Source organism: Lytechinus variegatus, chromosome 2 (assembly GCF_018143015.1).
Source record: "Lytechinus variegatus isolate NC3 chromosome 2, Lvar_3.0, whole genome shotgun sequence".
NCBI lineage: Eukaryota > Metazoa > Echinodermata > Echinoidea > Temnopleuroida > Toxopneustidae > Lytechinus > Lytechinus variegatus.
In genome coordinates this window covers 80456541-80473589 of record NC_054741.1, presented here as the reverse complement: position 1 = coordinate 80473589, position 17049 = coordinate 80456541, and the positions used below count along the sequence as shown (strand labels likewise).

The 17049-nt window shown below is 36.0% G+C and overlaps 2 protein-coding genes across 2 annotated transcripts in view; one reads left to right on the top strand and one right to left on the bottom strand.

Moving 5' to 3' along the window:
- The window catches only part of LOC121409212 (sodium/glucose cotransporter 4-like), a 48486-nt gene that overhangs the window by 17572 nt on the left and 13865 nt on the right, over nucleotides 1-17049 (top strand). The window contains exons 2-4 of the mRNA XM_041601067.1: nucleotides 10102-10278; nucleotides 14046-14105; nucleotides 16775-16879. Coding sequence (XP_041457001.1) covers nucleotides 10102-10278; nucleotides 14046-14105; nucleotides 16775-16879 — 342 coding nt within the window. The remainder of the gene's footprint in view (nucleotides 1-10101; nucleotides 10279-14045; nucleotides 14106-16774; nucleotides 16880-17049) is intronic.
- LOC121409213 (UDP-glucuronosyltransferase 2C1-like) lies at nucleotides 459-2833 on the bottom strand. The gene has a single exon (XM_041601068.1). The coding sequence runs from the start codon at nucleotides 2529-2531 to the stop codon at nucleotides 918-920; it is 1614 nt and encodes a 537-aa protein (XP_041457002.1). The 5' UTR covers nucleotides 2532-2833; the 3' UTR covers nucleotides 459-917.

Sequence of the window (17049 nt, the reverse complement as noted above, 5' to 3'; positions counted from 1 at the left end):
AATACAGTCCTAATCAATTGATTGGAATAAACGACTAGACAGGTGTTTCTTATTAATAAGCTGTTATTTTAAATATTGTTCATGTTTATTATCACTGTTCTGAGATCCAGTCCATTTTGTTAGTCTCCACCACACAACATATTCATTATTTTGTTCATCATCAATCTCCAACGAACTCCGGTAAATATTATGCTTATTATGAGAAAATTAGAAAATGACTTATATAAGCTTGACAAAAAGGGGGAATTCTATCACCTCAAACAGGCAATTGTATTTTGGCATATGAATAGGAACTGTAAGAGGGGATATCTATTTCTCTCCAAAGAGTTTATGTGTTCAGACTGACACAGGTTCAATGTTCTGGTGTGCTTCCTCCGGAAATAATAATAGATTTACTTAAAAAAGGTTTGGATTAAAAAGATATCTTTTGTAATACGATTCCACTTTTAACCATTTTGTTGTTGAAAATGTGTACATTATAAATATGTGAATTCTGTCTTTGAAAGAGATGAAATGTGAATATCAATTAAATAAATATAAAACAAGGAAAATGATATTGATGATCGGATCCAATACACACTTTGGAGTGTTCAAGGCATATAAAAGAGAAGAAGTAATAAAGAAGGTTTTAAGAACATCTTTGACAGACTCAACAGAGATACAATTTTTGTGGTTTTCAGGAAGTCTGTTCCATAGCATGTATTCAAGATGACATTATATATTGCACACGTCAATTAAATTAGCCAAGGAAGAAAGAATCAACAATGAAACCCTATGGAAATCTGTCTTCAGAGAGAAACTGTAAGACTTAGTCTGAAGAAGTTGAGCCATTTCATTAAATACGGTAATATGGGGTGTCTATAAGCAGCAAATTGAATAAAAACATTCCGATCTTAGATGTACAAACTGTGTCAGAATCATAACCTTTTCAGCTTTCGTGATGATTTTCTTTGAAAATATGCATTTAGAGCTTTTACAAAAATCCAACAAACAATGAAGATAAGTGCGAACAAGAACAAGAAAACATCAATAAGGTAAAGCTGGTAAAAAGGTAGATCAAGAGACGATGGTCTGAGATAATCAACACCATGTTTAATCATGTGCTCGATCCAGTACGCGCTTGTGTCAGCTGCAGTCATTGGTCGATCTCTCAAGATGGCGGAAATGCGTTTACTTGATTCGGAATACTCGGGTTGGCTTAGGACTTCAGTTACCCGTTCATAAATGTTCTCTGCCGTGAGAGTATCTTTATCTAGTTGGACACCTATTCCCTTAGATACAACTCTGACGGCGATGTCAGACTGGTCTCCACCTAAAGGCATAACAACGAGAGGAACGCCATGGTACACTGCTTCAAAGATTCCACTTGATCCTCCATGGTAGACGAGAAGGCGTGTTTTAGAGTGCCCAAGCAGATCATTGAGTGGCAGCCATGGTATCACCCTAACGTTTTCAGGTAGACCTTTTACAAGACCCACCTTCGATAGGATGATGACCTTCTGTGGAATTTTCGCGAAGGCTTCGAGAAACATCCTTGGAATTTCAGGTAGAACTGTTGTTAGAGTAGAGAAGTATGATCCTAGTGAAAATACAACAACGCCATCATCTCCAGAGCTTTTCATGAATTCTTCTACGTCATTGTCTAGTGCTTTTGCAGCTCTGGCTGTAAGTCCACCAACAGGAATAACACTGGGAGTCATAGCAAACGGTGGGTCAATCGAAAAATCAGTGTGGACTAAATATAGATTGACATGGTTATTCATTGCAATTCGAAGGTATGGATCCAAGTCGTATTCATCTATCAGATCACCGAACGGTTCTGAAATAACAGTTCTTCGAAATTTGTGAATCATCGACAGATATGTCAGGGTGTTCCTGAGGCGTTCGAAGAAGTTCATTCTCGGTGTCAACCTACTCATTGGTGAAGGCTGGAATGATGGGAAGAACGGAGAAGCTGCTTCCCATAAGACATATGGGTTAATATTTGTGTTTGAAAATGCTACAATTTGAATGTCTCTTACGCCCTTCTGACGCTCAAGGTATGACTTGACATAAACACTGCATGGCCAGATGATGTTGAACACGAAAACATCGAAAGTTGATAAGCGCTCCAGAAGAGCACTGTCTTTGAATACAACACTGCAAGCATCTCTGTTAAGATTTTGGAAGGTTTCCATCAGTTCGGATATTTCATCACCCCCTCTGTCTGAGATAGTCAAGTAACTCAGCTTAGCATAAGCATCCTCGAGTGTTTCCTTGAGGCCTGGGAGATTAAATCGTTCGAAATGGAACTTTTCGAAGTCTTCACTGTGAATGGATGGGTGTGGAAAGCCTTTGGCGACGAGAAAAGTCACTTCGTGTCCTTTCTTCATCAGGCTTTCACCTATAGCCCTCATGGCGATGTAGTGACTACCGTCTCCGAAGTTTGCAGACAGGAGTACATTGTAAGAATCCACCCCACCTTTGGTAGATAATGAAATCATAAGTGTAAGTATCACCACTGTTTCACCAATCCTATGAAATACCGCCATGTTCCGCCTGATCTTGATCAATCAATGATTTCAGATAGATTCGTGTAGGCTTCGTGGTAGAAGGGCTAAACAAAAAAGCACAACTCCTGTTATCCTCTGGCTGCCGACCATTTCGTGCATGCTGGTCCATTCAGTATGTCCACAAAGTGGGTGCATTAATACACCCCCAAAAAAAACCATTAACATGCCCATACCACGTTTACAATGCATATTACGATGGGTTGAACATGTGGGATCTATGCATGGACGACCTTTCCCCTTCAATTAGAAATGAATGAAGGAAAATCCTTATTATCTGTATCCATGCTAGAACGCATTTCTAACCGGCGAATAATTCATTCAGCTATTCTATTCGTCTTTCGCGTGTTTGATACCCTGTTGGTGTGCATTCGTCCATTTATTTACACCAGCGGCCTATCACTCAATACAGAATGGTAGTGTAGAGGACTATCAGATAATATTCAAAGATGCAAACTTAATATAAAGAATATTAAGGATCACAGCTAGTACGCCAAACCCTAGGGTATTGATCTACAACTACATCATCCATTTTATGAATTAAATAGTTTACATTACGTTTTCCAGTAGAACCAATAACGAGGAAATGCATACAAATATTTGGCCTGTTCTAGATGATAGCTTAAACATGTTAAATCAGACCATGTGCCTTATAATCATGATTATGGATCCATGATCATAGTTCCTCGAATATAGTCTAGATTAATTTTGTATGAGATTTGGATTTTTCAATTTACGCGGGATCTTCTGCACACTTGGAAAATGCCATTGAATGCAACTTTCATTCACAGGCAAGCTTGAATTATGATTGTATCCCTCCGTATTTCGTCTGCCAAGAAATCAATTTTCCAAATCAAATAAGTCCTGACTACTATGTTTGTCGAGAAGAAGATGGGGCATAGAATTTCTAGAGAGGGGGAGGCAGGCATGATAAGATAACGATCTGAAATGGGGATGGAACGAAAGAGAAAGGACAATGATAATTGATTTTTTTTTTAAAAATGAAGTCTGACTGCAATTGAAGAAAACACAATTTAAAAGAGATATCTCAATACCACCACATATTTCGATCTATCTTTGTCTTCTAGTTCCTATTCTTCTTCCTTCTTCTTCCTCCTCCCCCTCCTCCTTTTCCTCCTCCTCTTCTTCTTCTCCTTATTCCTCCTCCCCTCCCCCTTTTCCTCCTCTTCTTCCTCTTCTCCTTCGTCATCATCCCTTTCTTCTTCTCCGCCTCCTTTTCTTCTTCTTCTTCATCTTGTTATATTTCTTCACTCTATGAGATATCGGTTTACTATGTTCATGACATGTGGGTTGGTGGATGTGAATGGTCGGTTTTCAAGACGAAGAGAAAATGAACGTGAAAAGAAAACTCATGACGTTTGCTCGCGTGCACAGGATGCTCCAAATACCCAAATGAAACTTTTGTTTCGAAAGCCAGTAAAAGAAAAAGCTCATTTTTCATCTCTGTTCAACTATCAATAGTGCATTCTCCCAAGAAAGATTCTTATATCAATTTAGAAAGAAATCATATGAAGTAAACATCGGAGAGACGGGCAAACATTGTCTGTAATTCATCAGGCCAAGCTCAGAAAAGATCGGTGTCAATTTTCTTCTGGCAATGTCTAGAAAGCACGAAAGTTGTAACAGAATATCCAGATAATACATGTACATCCGCTGCATGGCATCACCGCCGACTAAACATGCAATCCCACTCTTTTTCATTTACTACATTCTGTAACAACAAGTAATACATCATGCTTTGGTCTGAAAAAGGCATCATTCTTCCAACCACTTCGGGGAGTACTTCCATTCCCCTCTACCATGTCTACGTGTATATAGGCCTACTTTATGGGTATGAGAATATAGTGGATGAACCTCATGCTTAACCACCGCCCCCTCCTCCCCCTTCAACGTACATGAACAGTTTGATATCAGGTAAGAATATGTTACGGCCACCGCACACCTTACAAATGTTCGCGATCCGATTTTGGAACAAATCGCATTTTGCTCATTTTCTGAAATGTGAATGGAACATGTCATTTTATTTGAGGTTAAAACTGATTGAACGAATACTAATGTAACCATGTTGAAAGATTTAAAGCCTTTATTTTGAAGCAAAGTCCAAATTAGTTTCAAATCGTAGCCAATCGTGCGACTGCTATGACGTCATTATACGACTAGATATTAAATTCGCTTTTATTCTAGGATGATAGCATAGTCACAGATTTGATCATACTTATTCGTAGGATGATTTGGAATATTACACAGTAAGATATTCCAAGTCTCAATATTAGCATCAAATTTTACTATATATACACATTTTATTCAGAAATCGGGTCGCAGACCAATCATAGGTGTGCGGTCGCCTTTAGTTAAGTCCGATGGATGCAGGATAATTCTTGCAATGAGGGCAAGAGGTTTAAAAAAATATCCAGGACGATTTCTTGAGGGAACACAAATATGCTATCAAGATTTTTGAGAAAAAAAATAGCTACTGTATAGCGAGAATTTCATTAGGAATGATTGCAATATTGGTTGAATTTGCAGTCATGCGAATGATTTGTTTTATCTGACTTTTCTGCACTTAACTCAATGAGAAGTTGACAAAAAATTAAAATTTGAGAGTGTTATTGAAGACGCACATACTCTCGAAATCGATAGCTTTTGGGATTCAATATGCACGATGGATTTAAATGCCATGCGTAATTATAACATCCTCTCTCTCGTACGGAGAGACTTTCCAGATCGGACCATCTTTGTGGTACATAATGGACGGTGATCGGAATACCTGAAGAAGATTGTCACCGGCGATTACACTTTCGACCTAATCAAAAATGAATATGACATACATACCTTGAAAATTACTTTCCATCTGTCTGCTCTTCTAGGTCAGGCGTGCCTGTGTACAGCATTCCTTCTCCTGGTCAATTGGTCACCTTAAGTTGACCGACATACATTCACGATGAGGTGACCTTATTCAGCTTGCTCAACAGCATCATTTTCTTCTTACAAAATCTATGAATAAAGCTGGATGCTTAGAATCACAATAGGCGCAAAACATTTTTCACATTTCTCTGTTCAATGGATTGGACACCCTCATTGAGCAAAGGGCAAGTCAAGATTTCGAATTTAATATAGCAAAATCAAACACGCATAATGATAAAACTTTCATACGACAGTTCCATTTTTTTCTTATTTTCAAAAATCGATTTATAAATTATTTGTACATTTTACAGATTTTGCAATGAGGAGTATATTTTTAGAATCACAGTAGGTAAATAGAATGCGGTAATGGAAAACCAACTTATTCAAAAAGGAATTTAGCCTTGTTTGATATCATAATGGAAAAAATAAGATAATTCATACTCCATTATGATAAACAATAAAATAGTGGACCCCATGGGCTACCTCATTTGCATACCAACCAACATGGTTTAATGTAAAATGAATTTCTGAATTCAATTCAATAAAATCAATGTCTGAACTTTCTTATTATACATCCGACTCTGATAAAATCTTCAATGTCATGCTACTTTTATTTTTCTCTTTTGATTTAAAATTAACTTTTTATTGAGGTTATCCGTTTAACAAAGGATACGATCGAGGCCGAGCTTTGTGCTTTCCGAATTGGTTTGTAATGTTTTTCCGTTTACCCGTGCAGATTGACAAAATTCATGTTTAACATGTTTAAGGTAAATTGTGATATTGGTTTATTTCGAAACTTTTTTTTAATTTCCATCTTTGCTTTCCAAAATATTGATGTAAAAGGTCTGACTCCATACGATGTATGGGATTGGCCAGAAAGAACTGTTTTTATTCTGCAAAACATATGAGAAATCTTTCTGATTCCATCATTACTGATATTAAAGATCACCTTTTATTGTTTTTGCTGACAGAACAACAATCGCAACCCTTAATCATTTGACATAAACACATCAAAACAACATCAGATTAAAATGTTTGTCAGGATGGTCACTGATGTGTGAGTGATCCAATAAACAAAATATATACTCTTAAAAATGAGATGTAACGGGAACGCGATGTGAATTTGAGCATTATTGAACCATGATCCTTGGGATTTGATTATTACGACCTATACAACCAACATCTAAACGCAAAAATGACCGATATTATTCCAAAAATGTACAAATATCATAACCAAATCTGTACTTTCGTCAGGTGCATTCATTTCATCAAATCTTACTTTAGAAAACCTCGCCAATAGAACGTAAGTTCGAAATAAAGATCTTTCGCTGCTTGTCTATTTTTCCGATAACATACGAAAAAGAGATGTAAACATTTTTGGGGAAGAATCATGTTTTGGTGCGTTTTACTAGCGCTCCTACACATGTATACAGAGGCAGCGCCAAGGAATCGAAAAAAATCTAAATTTGGCACCAATATTCGTTCCCTTTAAGAAACAAATAGTGAAAGTAACAATTTCAAATGCACCAGAATGTGCAATAAAGAGTAGAATGACAAACAAAATCAGACAAATTTCGAATACGATTTGAAATGTCATGTCCGTTTCGTTCTTGTCTCTATAAATTTCAATTATACAGCTCAATATAAAGATCCACCTCATCTAACGAGAAAAAAGTTTTATTATCAATTTCCTCTCCTTCGCGTAGGTCAACATTATGTGATGGAACATCCTCATTTTCAAGCAAAAGGGAAATTGAACTTCTTAATCAGTAATCTTGACCTCGATACACTTCATAAACACCGTGGGACGTACACTATGCACTGCCAGAGATGGCTTTATGTATATTCCAAAAACACCTCTGGTGTTCAGATAGGGGGGGGGGTGCTAGGAGCATTTGCTATCATCCGTCTTTCTAACATAATAAGGTGGTTTGATAGATTGATTAAATTGACTAAAAGGTTGATATGATATTTTTCATTGATTGATTTTTTTTCCACTATCCATTTTTGATGAATTATTACAGTTGATTAAATCGACGGTACAATGTTGGTCAAAGTGACAAGGCTTGTATAATTCTGCCAAAAATTATTGTATTGTCGAACGTCCTTCCTGCTTGCTTTCATAGATTATCATTCTATGCAGAGAACTACCCCGCATATGCAATCCCCTTTATAAAGATCTTATGAACAGGGAAATCCCTCCCCGTAAAAGATTAGATTGAAATGAATTTCTATCAAACCCATTAGTAGAACGCTATAAACATAATTCAAGTCTAACTAACACAATGATGCGCTCGAGTAGAAACTTGTTTTTTAATCGAGAAAAAATTTCCATGAATTAGGGACAACTATAATATGGTGAAGCAAAATATGTTTTCAACATGCACACCAACAGACAAATGTACCAATTTAGTTTAAAACATAATCAAGCACCATATGCAAATATATAAATATATATTTAAGGGAATTATTTGATGAGAATAGCTAGGTAGACTGATCCATCATGAAACTATTTTGGCGCGGAAATGCAGGCGCCTACGTACTATCCATCTCCTGTTCACAATACGGTCTGAATAGTTTGTATATTGGCGCCGTATAGCGAATAGTGTGGATTGGTCTGAAGCAATCTCTATGTTAAATACCACATCGGGAAACATTGCATACACGTACTGAACATTCGTATTTACAAGTCTTTTAAGTTGGGGAATGACCCATTAATCAAGGCTTCATTTTTTTCCACGCGCTTATATATTTGGCGTAAAAATCGGGGCGCCATAATCACATTCATCGTCGTTTTTCATATTCCGACTGATTACCAACAATTCTCGTGCGCAGATGGTTAAAATGAGACATATTGAAAGGTCGACACATTGGGTGTTTTGTCAATGACGTCATAATCCTACAAGAGTTGCATTAAAATCCATTTCAAAGCACCTTTTCAGTAATTTACATTATAATGTTCAACGTTTTTTAGTATAAACTCTCAAGTTGATTTCATTGAAAAGGGATTTGCAAATATGTGTACTATGACATCATTGGCATCCGGGTTTCATTCATTGCATGCATGCCTTACTTTGGCGCAACTCAAAATTTACATAACTGCAAAGTATACCTCCTGATCATCAAAGCGTTAACACATACCCCATAATTATAGTATTAAATAATTTCGGAGAAGATACTCTTTCCAGTCATATATAATGTTTATGCTTTTGTGGCATACTTTTTTTTTCTTGAATTTGGGATTTCTGAGGTGTCAATTTTTACTCACAGGGTTTTTACTCACAGGGTTTTTTTACTCAACAGGGTTTTACTCACAGGGGTATATCTTATATCGTATATCTTATTTTCGCGGTGTGGTAACTTCACCCCTTCACTGCGTTCGTTAATGCATTTGATGCAGATAAATATCACATCGAAGGCAATCCACCTTGATATTCTTTCTTTACAAGTATCATATCTAACATGTCTAGTGTCACTAGTATAATTGGACACCATGTTTGCTCTGATGTATGTAGTATAAATGGCAATGTTAAAAACAAGAAAGTGGTTATTTGAGAAATAATGGCAGTCTGTCATGGTATGTAGTATGCACATCATTCAATAAATGCAGGCGTAAATCATGACGGTGAGAATTGGAAGTTATTGCAAAGTTGTTTGACTTCGATCTATCCACCCATTTTTCGAAGTATAAACGACCTCGACATAATCGGAGACTATATAAAGAGGTGGGGATAAAGGGGAATCGTTAGTAATCTATATACTTCTTATATAATTTTTCAACTAGCATAACTAAACTTAACATAACATGCATAAAGGGTAGATGCTTTCATTTTAAGGTCTATCGTGTGATTTTATGATTTCATATAATGTGATATTTGGATGTTTGATTGATTTTATATTTATAGCCATTAGGGTAAATATAAATAAATATCATATTATAAATCAGTGTAATAAATAGGTTAACCCTCTGAAGCCTGAGAGTTTATCCAAGTAGGTTAGGAATCATCGTTTTATTATGACTATTGACCAACTGAACTGATGAAGTTTGTCAACTGGGTTCCCTTTAGCATGTTTAGGGCCGCGTTGGTACGCAGACTTAACCGCTTATTATTCTGTATTTTTCTTACAAGAAAGAAGCAAGGTTTATACATTTCCCCCACGATAACCGGCAACTTGACTGTAATGAAGATGCTTATGAAAAAGAGATTCGAGCTTGAAGCATCTTTGGTCAACCATGACCAAGACTTTCCTCCTCTTTCGACACTCGCATTTTACTTTTTTTTTAAAATGTGTTTCAGTATTGAGTCCCGAATGGTAACATTGGGTGAAATGAATTGGAAACGCGAGTGGCAAGATCGAATTATTAAGTTATAGGGGTTTGTGAAGGCATATGCAACGACGAGAAATGGTTCCTTTGCTTAAACATGTTAAAAAGACATGCAGTTTCACTACAGACTATGTAATATAACGACTGTTTATATTCTCGGATCTTCTTGGTTGATCTTTTTCATCTTTCTCCTCCTCCTCCTTCTTCTTCTTCTCTTCTTCATTACTCTCATCATGTTTTTCTTCTCATCATCATGATAATTAAAATCCTTCCCCGTTATTATTATCTCCATGACAACAGGCATCCTTTCAATCCAGTCGAGCAACGCTCAAGGGATACTTCTTGGCTGGTAAGAACATGCTATGGTGGCCCATTGGTGCATCGTTGTTCTCCAGTAACATCGGATCCGGTCATTTCATTGGCCTGGCTGGGTCTGGGGCAGCAGGAGGCATTGCCGTGGGCGCCTTCGAGTTCAATGTAAGTATGCAATGTTATATTCCCAAAGACCCAGTAAAAAATTATTTATTCTGTAAAGTATATTCGAAAGTGTTCAAGTAGATTCAGGTATAGGGCCACAGGCTTTTGGCACCATTTTCGTTTTGGAGAGAGAGGGAGAGAGAGAGAGAGAAAGAGAGTTGGGGGAGGGAGATCGTTTTTTTTTTTCAATTTGTTTTCATGCCCACAAGAAAAGTTGCTCAAAAAATATTTTTTTTTACCTGAATGCAACTTTTTGGAAGTTTAGAAAACACTCTAAATACCAAGAAGCCTAAGTCCTGACAGGTAACTTTAGGAACATTTAGATGTGAACACCCCCTCAAAATGTAAACAGGACCAAATTCCTAGATAGAATCTTGTTCCAATGGTCTTTTCTACTCTTTTCTTAATTCAGAAAGGCTTCGGGAAAAGGAGACAGTAAATAAAATGCATGGTTGAAAAGTGCACATTTACTTGTCTTGTTCACTTGATCATTACAAACAACTACATCATACAAGGTTCAATCATTCTGAGGTTCTATTGTTGTGATCGCCATATGTAATAGTCCAAAGGTTATCTGCCCCACAACCCTCTAATGAAATAAAATGAAATGATGAATATGATTGATAATTGAGGCATATAGAAGCTATTGTATTCCTTGAGAAAAAAAAGTCCCGCCTCGAAAACACACATCTACGCCCACAATATCCTCATAATGCTTTAATAGTATAAAAGGATGAAGGACTCCGCTCTTCTCCTATTGAACAGATATAGTCATGTATATACAGCGTTCAGTGGTTGCATTTTTTATATTGGGGGAGCAGTTCAAAATTATACAATGTTATGGTTCGAATTACTTGGGAAAGACAACTGCATAGTACTCAGGGGCGGATCCAGCTTTCGCCAATAGGGGGGGGGGGGCCGAAAAATATTTTCAGCAACATTTTTCTCGATTGGCCGCCATAATTCTATTTTTGTTGGTTTTTCAGGGGGTAGACCTAACTAAAGACTGAAGTTTAAGTATATGTATAATGCTAGCGCGAATCGCGAGCAAAAAATTCTTTGATATTTTATGTACTTAGAACTGAAGATTCTGAGCAGTTTTTATAATCATGAACAAAGATAAGTATCCAACCAAACAATGCGAGCGCGAAGCGCGAGCCGAAATTTTATTACAGTAACGTAAAAATTAAGGGACTCAATTAGGACTGTTTTTAGTGATTAATGAAGAGGATACAAGTATCACCAATTAAATAATGAGAGCGATATTCTGACCTGAAAACTCGACGGTCTAAGCGCGTTTTTATTTAAAATTAAAGAACAAGCTTGTGTGTCTCAAACAATTAAATGCAAGCGCGAAGCACGAGCTTAAGTTTTTATATATTGACATGATACAGGAGCATTTTGACAAATTTTGGAAAGAATTTCCAAAGAGGATAGGTATTTCACAAATAAAACAATGCGAGCTCGGGCTCGCGAGCTGAAAATTTTGATATAAAAATTTGTGTAAATCAAAGTCTTTTTTTCCAATTCTTCCCCTCATCCTTTTCTTGGTTCCTTTCGGGGACGGGCCGGCCGTTACGAGGCTGTATAATAGCTCTTTCTTACTTTTCTTCCTGCTTTTCGTAATTTCTATCAAGATAAAGAGTACAGTTTTTTCTGCAGGTTTTCAAAAAATAGGGGGGGGGGGGGACCGGGGCCGGTTCGGCCCCCTCCTGGATCCGCGCCTGGTACTAGAAAGGTTCACAAACTTTTCGCTAAAATTTTGAATCATTTTGGTTTGAATAGCATTTTTGCATGGCAACGACCAACCAATAACGTTGGATATATGTGTACTTATAAATTTTATTGCCTTGATTGCCAAGCCTGGAAAATAAAGAAAATGCGACCATGCTGATAAGGTGAAAATATCCAGGGTTTTTTTTTTGCTACTGCTGTCGATTGCCGTCTCCCACTCCATGTCCATAATGTCATTATAGTCTGGGATTATAGTTTTCATCAGGGCTACTAATTTGTTCAGATAACGATGTCACTAATATTACAAATACCAGTGCCAAATTATGTCTTTCGTCACGTATTCATTATTTGTTGTTATGTAGAAAAATATACTATCGTCATGCCATAATGCCATGTTTTATAATGATCGAGAATTAAGATGATGATGATAGACATACCATTAACAACCATTACATTGACAAACGAGATATTGTAAAAGAATCAAATTTATAAATCAGCACGAAACGAACTAGTCTTGATAAGGTCGAAAAACGAGTTGTTTGGTAGTTCTCACATTTGCATGAGTGGGCCCGTTGCATAAAAATTTCTACCTGAGAAAACTCAGGTTGTTTTTACCGGTGTTTTTGCCCTGTTTTAAAATCAATGGCAGAAATCAGACTAACCTTAGTTTTCAGTTTTTACCAGAGTTTTCTCAGGTAAAAACGTTTGATGCAACAGTTAAAAGTAAGCCAGAGTTCAGAATACGGCTCAAAGAGTCGATGTGACCCCCATTAAGGGTAATTTATACACGGGGTTGTTATAGGGCCTTACACCATGTAAACTTTATACGGTATAATCACCAAAAAGAAAAAAATGGAAATCAGAGTTAGTACGGCCCATTTTCTCCCGCCTCTCAGGTTAGCCAGTGCATCCTTCAAATCATTCTAAAATTATTCACTTCCCTTAGTACTGATTCTACACTTATTATGGTCATGCCATCAGGGTAATTGCAGTATTCAAAAGATTTGATTTTGATTTGAAATGCTGCAAACGAACACAATTGTCATAACCGAGGTCATGTAGAGTTAATAACGAACATCTATTATTATATAGAGTTAATGTCCTATTGTGGTCGATGGTGGAGATCAGGTGGTTTGAGCCGTTGTTTGAATACATGGTTGTTTGTTTGGTGTGTAGAAGATTGTTTGAAACCTGTTAATATACATCATGTTGATTTTAATATGCTTAAAATCAAAAGTGATGTGGGTGATCACCATAGTTTAGAGTAAGGTAAACCTAAACATCACTCATCAACACAAATACAAAATAGCGCTTCCAAGACAAGGTCCAAATTACATATTTTTTCTTTTTATTTACATATTGACCTTATATACCACACATTAAATAGCACTGTATCTGTATTATATCGAAATTATTAGTGTGGTATATTATGTACATCATATTAAAAAGGATTAAATCATAAAATGGTTTGACGATATCCGTGTTTTTTGTATTAAAGCTAGATTTCCAATAGGCCTTATAATGCTTATAATGCGAATGTGAGATGGGGATGTACGTTCGTAATTCACAATGACACACAAATTTTATACGCCAATATTTTTGTTAGTCCAAAAATCAAAAATAGTTTTGATAATGCGAACATTATAGCATTGTTCCAAAGGGTCGTTAATCCGAAAGAGAAAAATTGAGTTTATTTCTCCGACTGTTAGATAGTCCAGAAATGAAAGGTTAGTGCAGCTAGACTGCTAGAGCAAAACAAACGTTACGAACCATACTTTCCTCACTACTTAATTCGGACTATCGAATCTGAAATCTCAATTCGTTTTCGGATTATGGACATTCAGAATATTTACACCAAAGGAATAACGAGCCATAACCATGGTAACCAAAAGAGAGAAGTGGGGATGGCGGATGGGAAAGAGCACGATAAGTGATAATTTACGAGTATTTTCGAAATGTTCCAATTGAATTCAATTCAAGACCATAATAATAACCAAGTATTCCAATTTTTTTTTCTTCACTAAAATATACAGGCCATGTTTATCCTCCTGCTCCTGGGTTGGATCTTTCTTCCGGTTTACATGTCTGCAGGCGTAAGTATATCATTACTTTACTATTACTATATGACTTCTATTACTATACTTTTTTACTACTACTACTACTACTACTACTACTACTACTACTACTACTACTACTACTACTACTACTACTACTACTACTACTACTACTACTACTACTACTACTACTACTACTACTACTACTACCACCACTACTACTACTACTACTACTACTACTACTACTACTACTACTACTATTACTACTATTACTACTACTACTTACTTACTACTATTTCTACTACTACTACTACTACTACTACTACTACTACTACTACTACTACTACTACTACTACTACTACTACTACTACTACTACTACTACCACTACTACTACTACTACTACTACCACTACTACTACTACTACTACTACTACTACTACTACTACTACTACTACTACTACTACTACCACTACTACTACTACTACTACTACTATTACTACTATTACTACTACTACTTACTTACTTACTACTATTTCTTCTACTACTACTACTACTACTACTACTACTACTACTACTACTACTACTACTACTACTACTACTACTACTGCCACTACTACTACTACTACTACTACTACTACTACTACTACTACTACTACTACTACTACTACTACTACTACTACTACTACTACTACTACTTACTTACTTACTACTATTTCTACTACTACTACTACTACTACTACTACTACTACTACTACTAAACGACTTCTTCTTCTTCTACTACTACTACTACTACTACTACTACTACTACTACTACTACTACTACTACTACTACTTCTACTACTTCTACTACTACTACTACTACTACTAATACTTTCATGACTATAATACTACTACATTTCTTTCATTTCATTCAGGAACATTCTATTTCAGTTTTGTCTTTTCTTTCTTTTTGTAAACAAAATTGAATAACAGGTTAACTCTTAATTGCAAGTCATGCCGTGTTACCTTAACCTTATAGCAATATTATAAAAGATAAATATGACTTACAAGTCAATAATGGGTCAAGACTGATAGCCGTTCTGCATCACGCATTGTATTCATGTTAAATACTCAATGGCAAGTCGTCGAACTTTTGAAGTGTTTCGTGAAATTGTTTCGTTAAAGAGAGCCCCTTCAAAGGGCGTATAACAATTAAAGTCCATAATCACAAAGTAAAGGGTGGATTCATTTCACTAATCGCTTATCGAGATTTGCACAAGATCAATTATTTCTTCATTTTTATCACTTAATGAGTATTATGATCTTTCTCTATGTATTGATTTATCAAAATATAGATATATATACCGGGGCTCAATGAATAAGTGTGTTCTAGCTGATTCATAAACATGCTATATGGTATTTACAGACTTATTTATTTATTTTGGGGGTGAAATTAAATAGAGAGATAGAAAGGAAAAAAATATATAGAAAGAGTGAGATAATGTGAGATGACAGCATTTAGAGCGCTTACATTAGTTATATCTCCTACTCAAACATTTTTTTAATAGATAAAAAGTATTTCGTTTTTTTTACTGTCATTGTGGAAGAGGTATTATCATCACTATGTAAGTTAGTGATATTGAATATTATAGTGATTGAGAATTTTGAATCATGTCTTTTGTAAATGACTGTCAAATCTTTAAAATCTACCTAATTCACCTACATGATACAAATTTCAACTCAATATTAGTAGCTTGCCGACGCTTTAACTAGGCATATTGCCCAATCGGTTTCTAAAATGGAAAAAATATTGTAGTCGATTTCGTCCTTGCTAGGTCTAGTAAAATATCAACAACTTTTTGGTAGGCACCCAGGTCATTAACATTGACTGATAAATACTGGTTTTGATTGCTTGTTCAAAGTTGAAATGAAATTTGGATTAATGACCAATAAAGCAAAGCTATTTAGACTCCCGGGTTTAGACATAGGTTTCTGAATCGTAGTCGCAACTATTTTTGTTATTGACTTGTTAAACACTGCAGTGTAATTATGCCTATATGTCACCCTTATGCACGACTTGAACTTTTTCAAAAGACTTGAACCTTCACCGGGTTTCATTTTCTTCTCCCCTTAATTCTTTTTATTGAACATTTCTCTCTTTCCTTGTCCCCCCTTCGTGATGTGTATGTCATTTATTTTAGATTAATACATCCTTTATCATCTAATCCTATCACTACCCCTGCCCCTATACCCTCTCTATACCTCTTTCTCTCCGCATGCTGACAACTAATTTATCCTTCGTCCGCCCTTGTTCTTAATTATAATGGAGATTGGCTGAAGTCTGCTATCACAATATTTTTCGAAACACTCGAAAATTGCTGCCGAGTAAACATTTATTTCTTGACATTTCTGACAGTATCTTTGTAAAAATATGATACCAAACATGACACAGAACTAATGATACAACAAGAACAAAAGTTCGTTGTTTCATACTCGCATATCGCTTAGTTTAGGAAATCAAAATTAAAGATATGATCCGAAGCTTACTTTCTTGAAAAAAGATGCATTTGATAAATATCCATTCGATATCTACTCAAAATATGATTATCAGGCAATGTGCAAAAATATGCACATAGTTATATATGGGATGGAAGGTTTTTTTTCCGAATTTCCATGCGATGATCAAGCTGTAATCAAATTGTTTATTTCATATTTTTACTCCATGACAGGTATTTACAATGCCCGAGTACCTGAGGAAGCGGTTTGGTGGTCAGAGAGTGAGGATCTATCTAGCTGTTCTTGCGCTCATCCTCTCAATTGTCACTAAAATATCGGTAAGATAATCATCCACGACATCGTCAACAGTCCCATCATCGCCATGATCTATATCACAATAATGCATCATCATCATCATATACCATCATCATCGTCTACTTCAACATCGTCAGTTTCATAATGAATCGTCCAAATCCTATAGAAATCTTCATTATTGTATTCATAATCA

Coding starts and splice junctions, on each gene's coding strand:
- LOC121409213 (XM_041601068.1), bottom strand. CDS start 2,531: ATGGCGGTATTTCATAGGATTGGTGAAACAGTGGTGATACTTACACTT.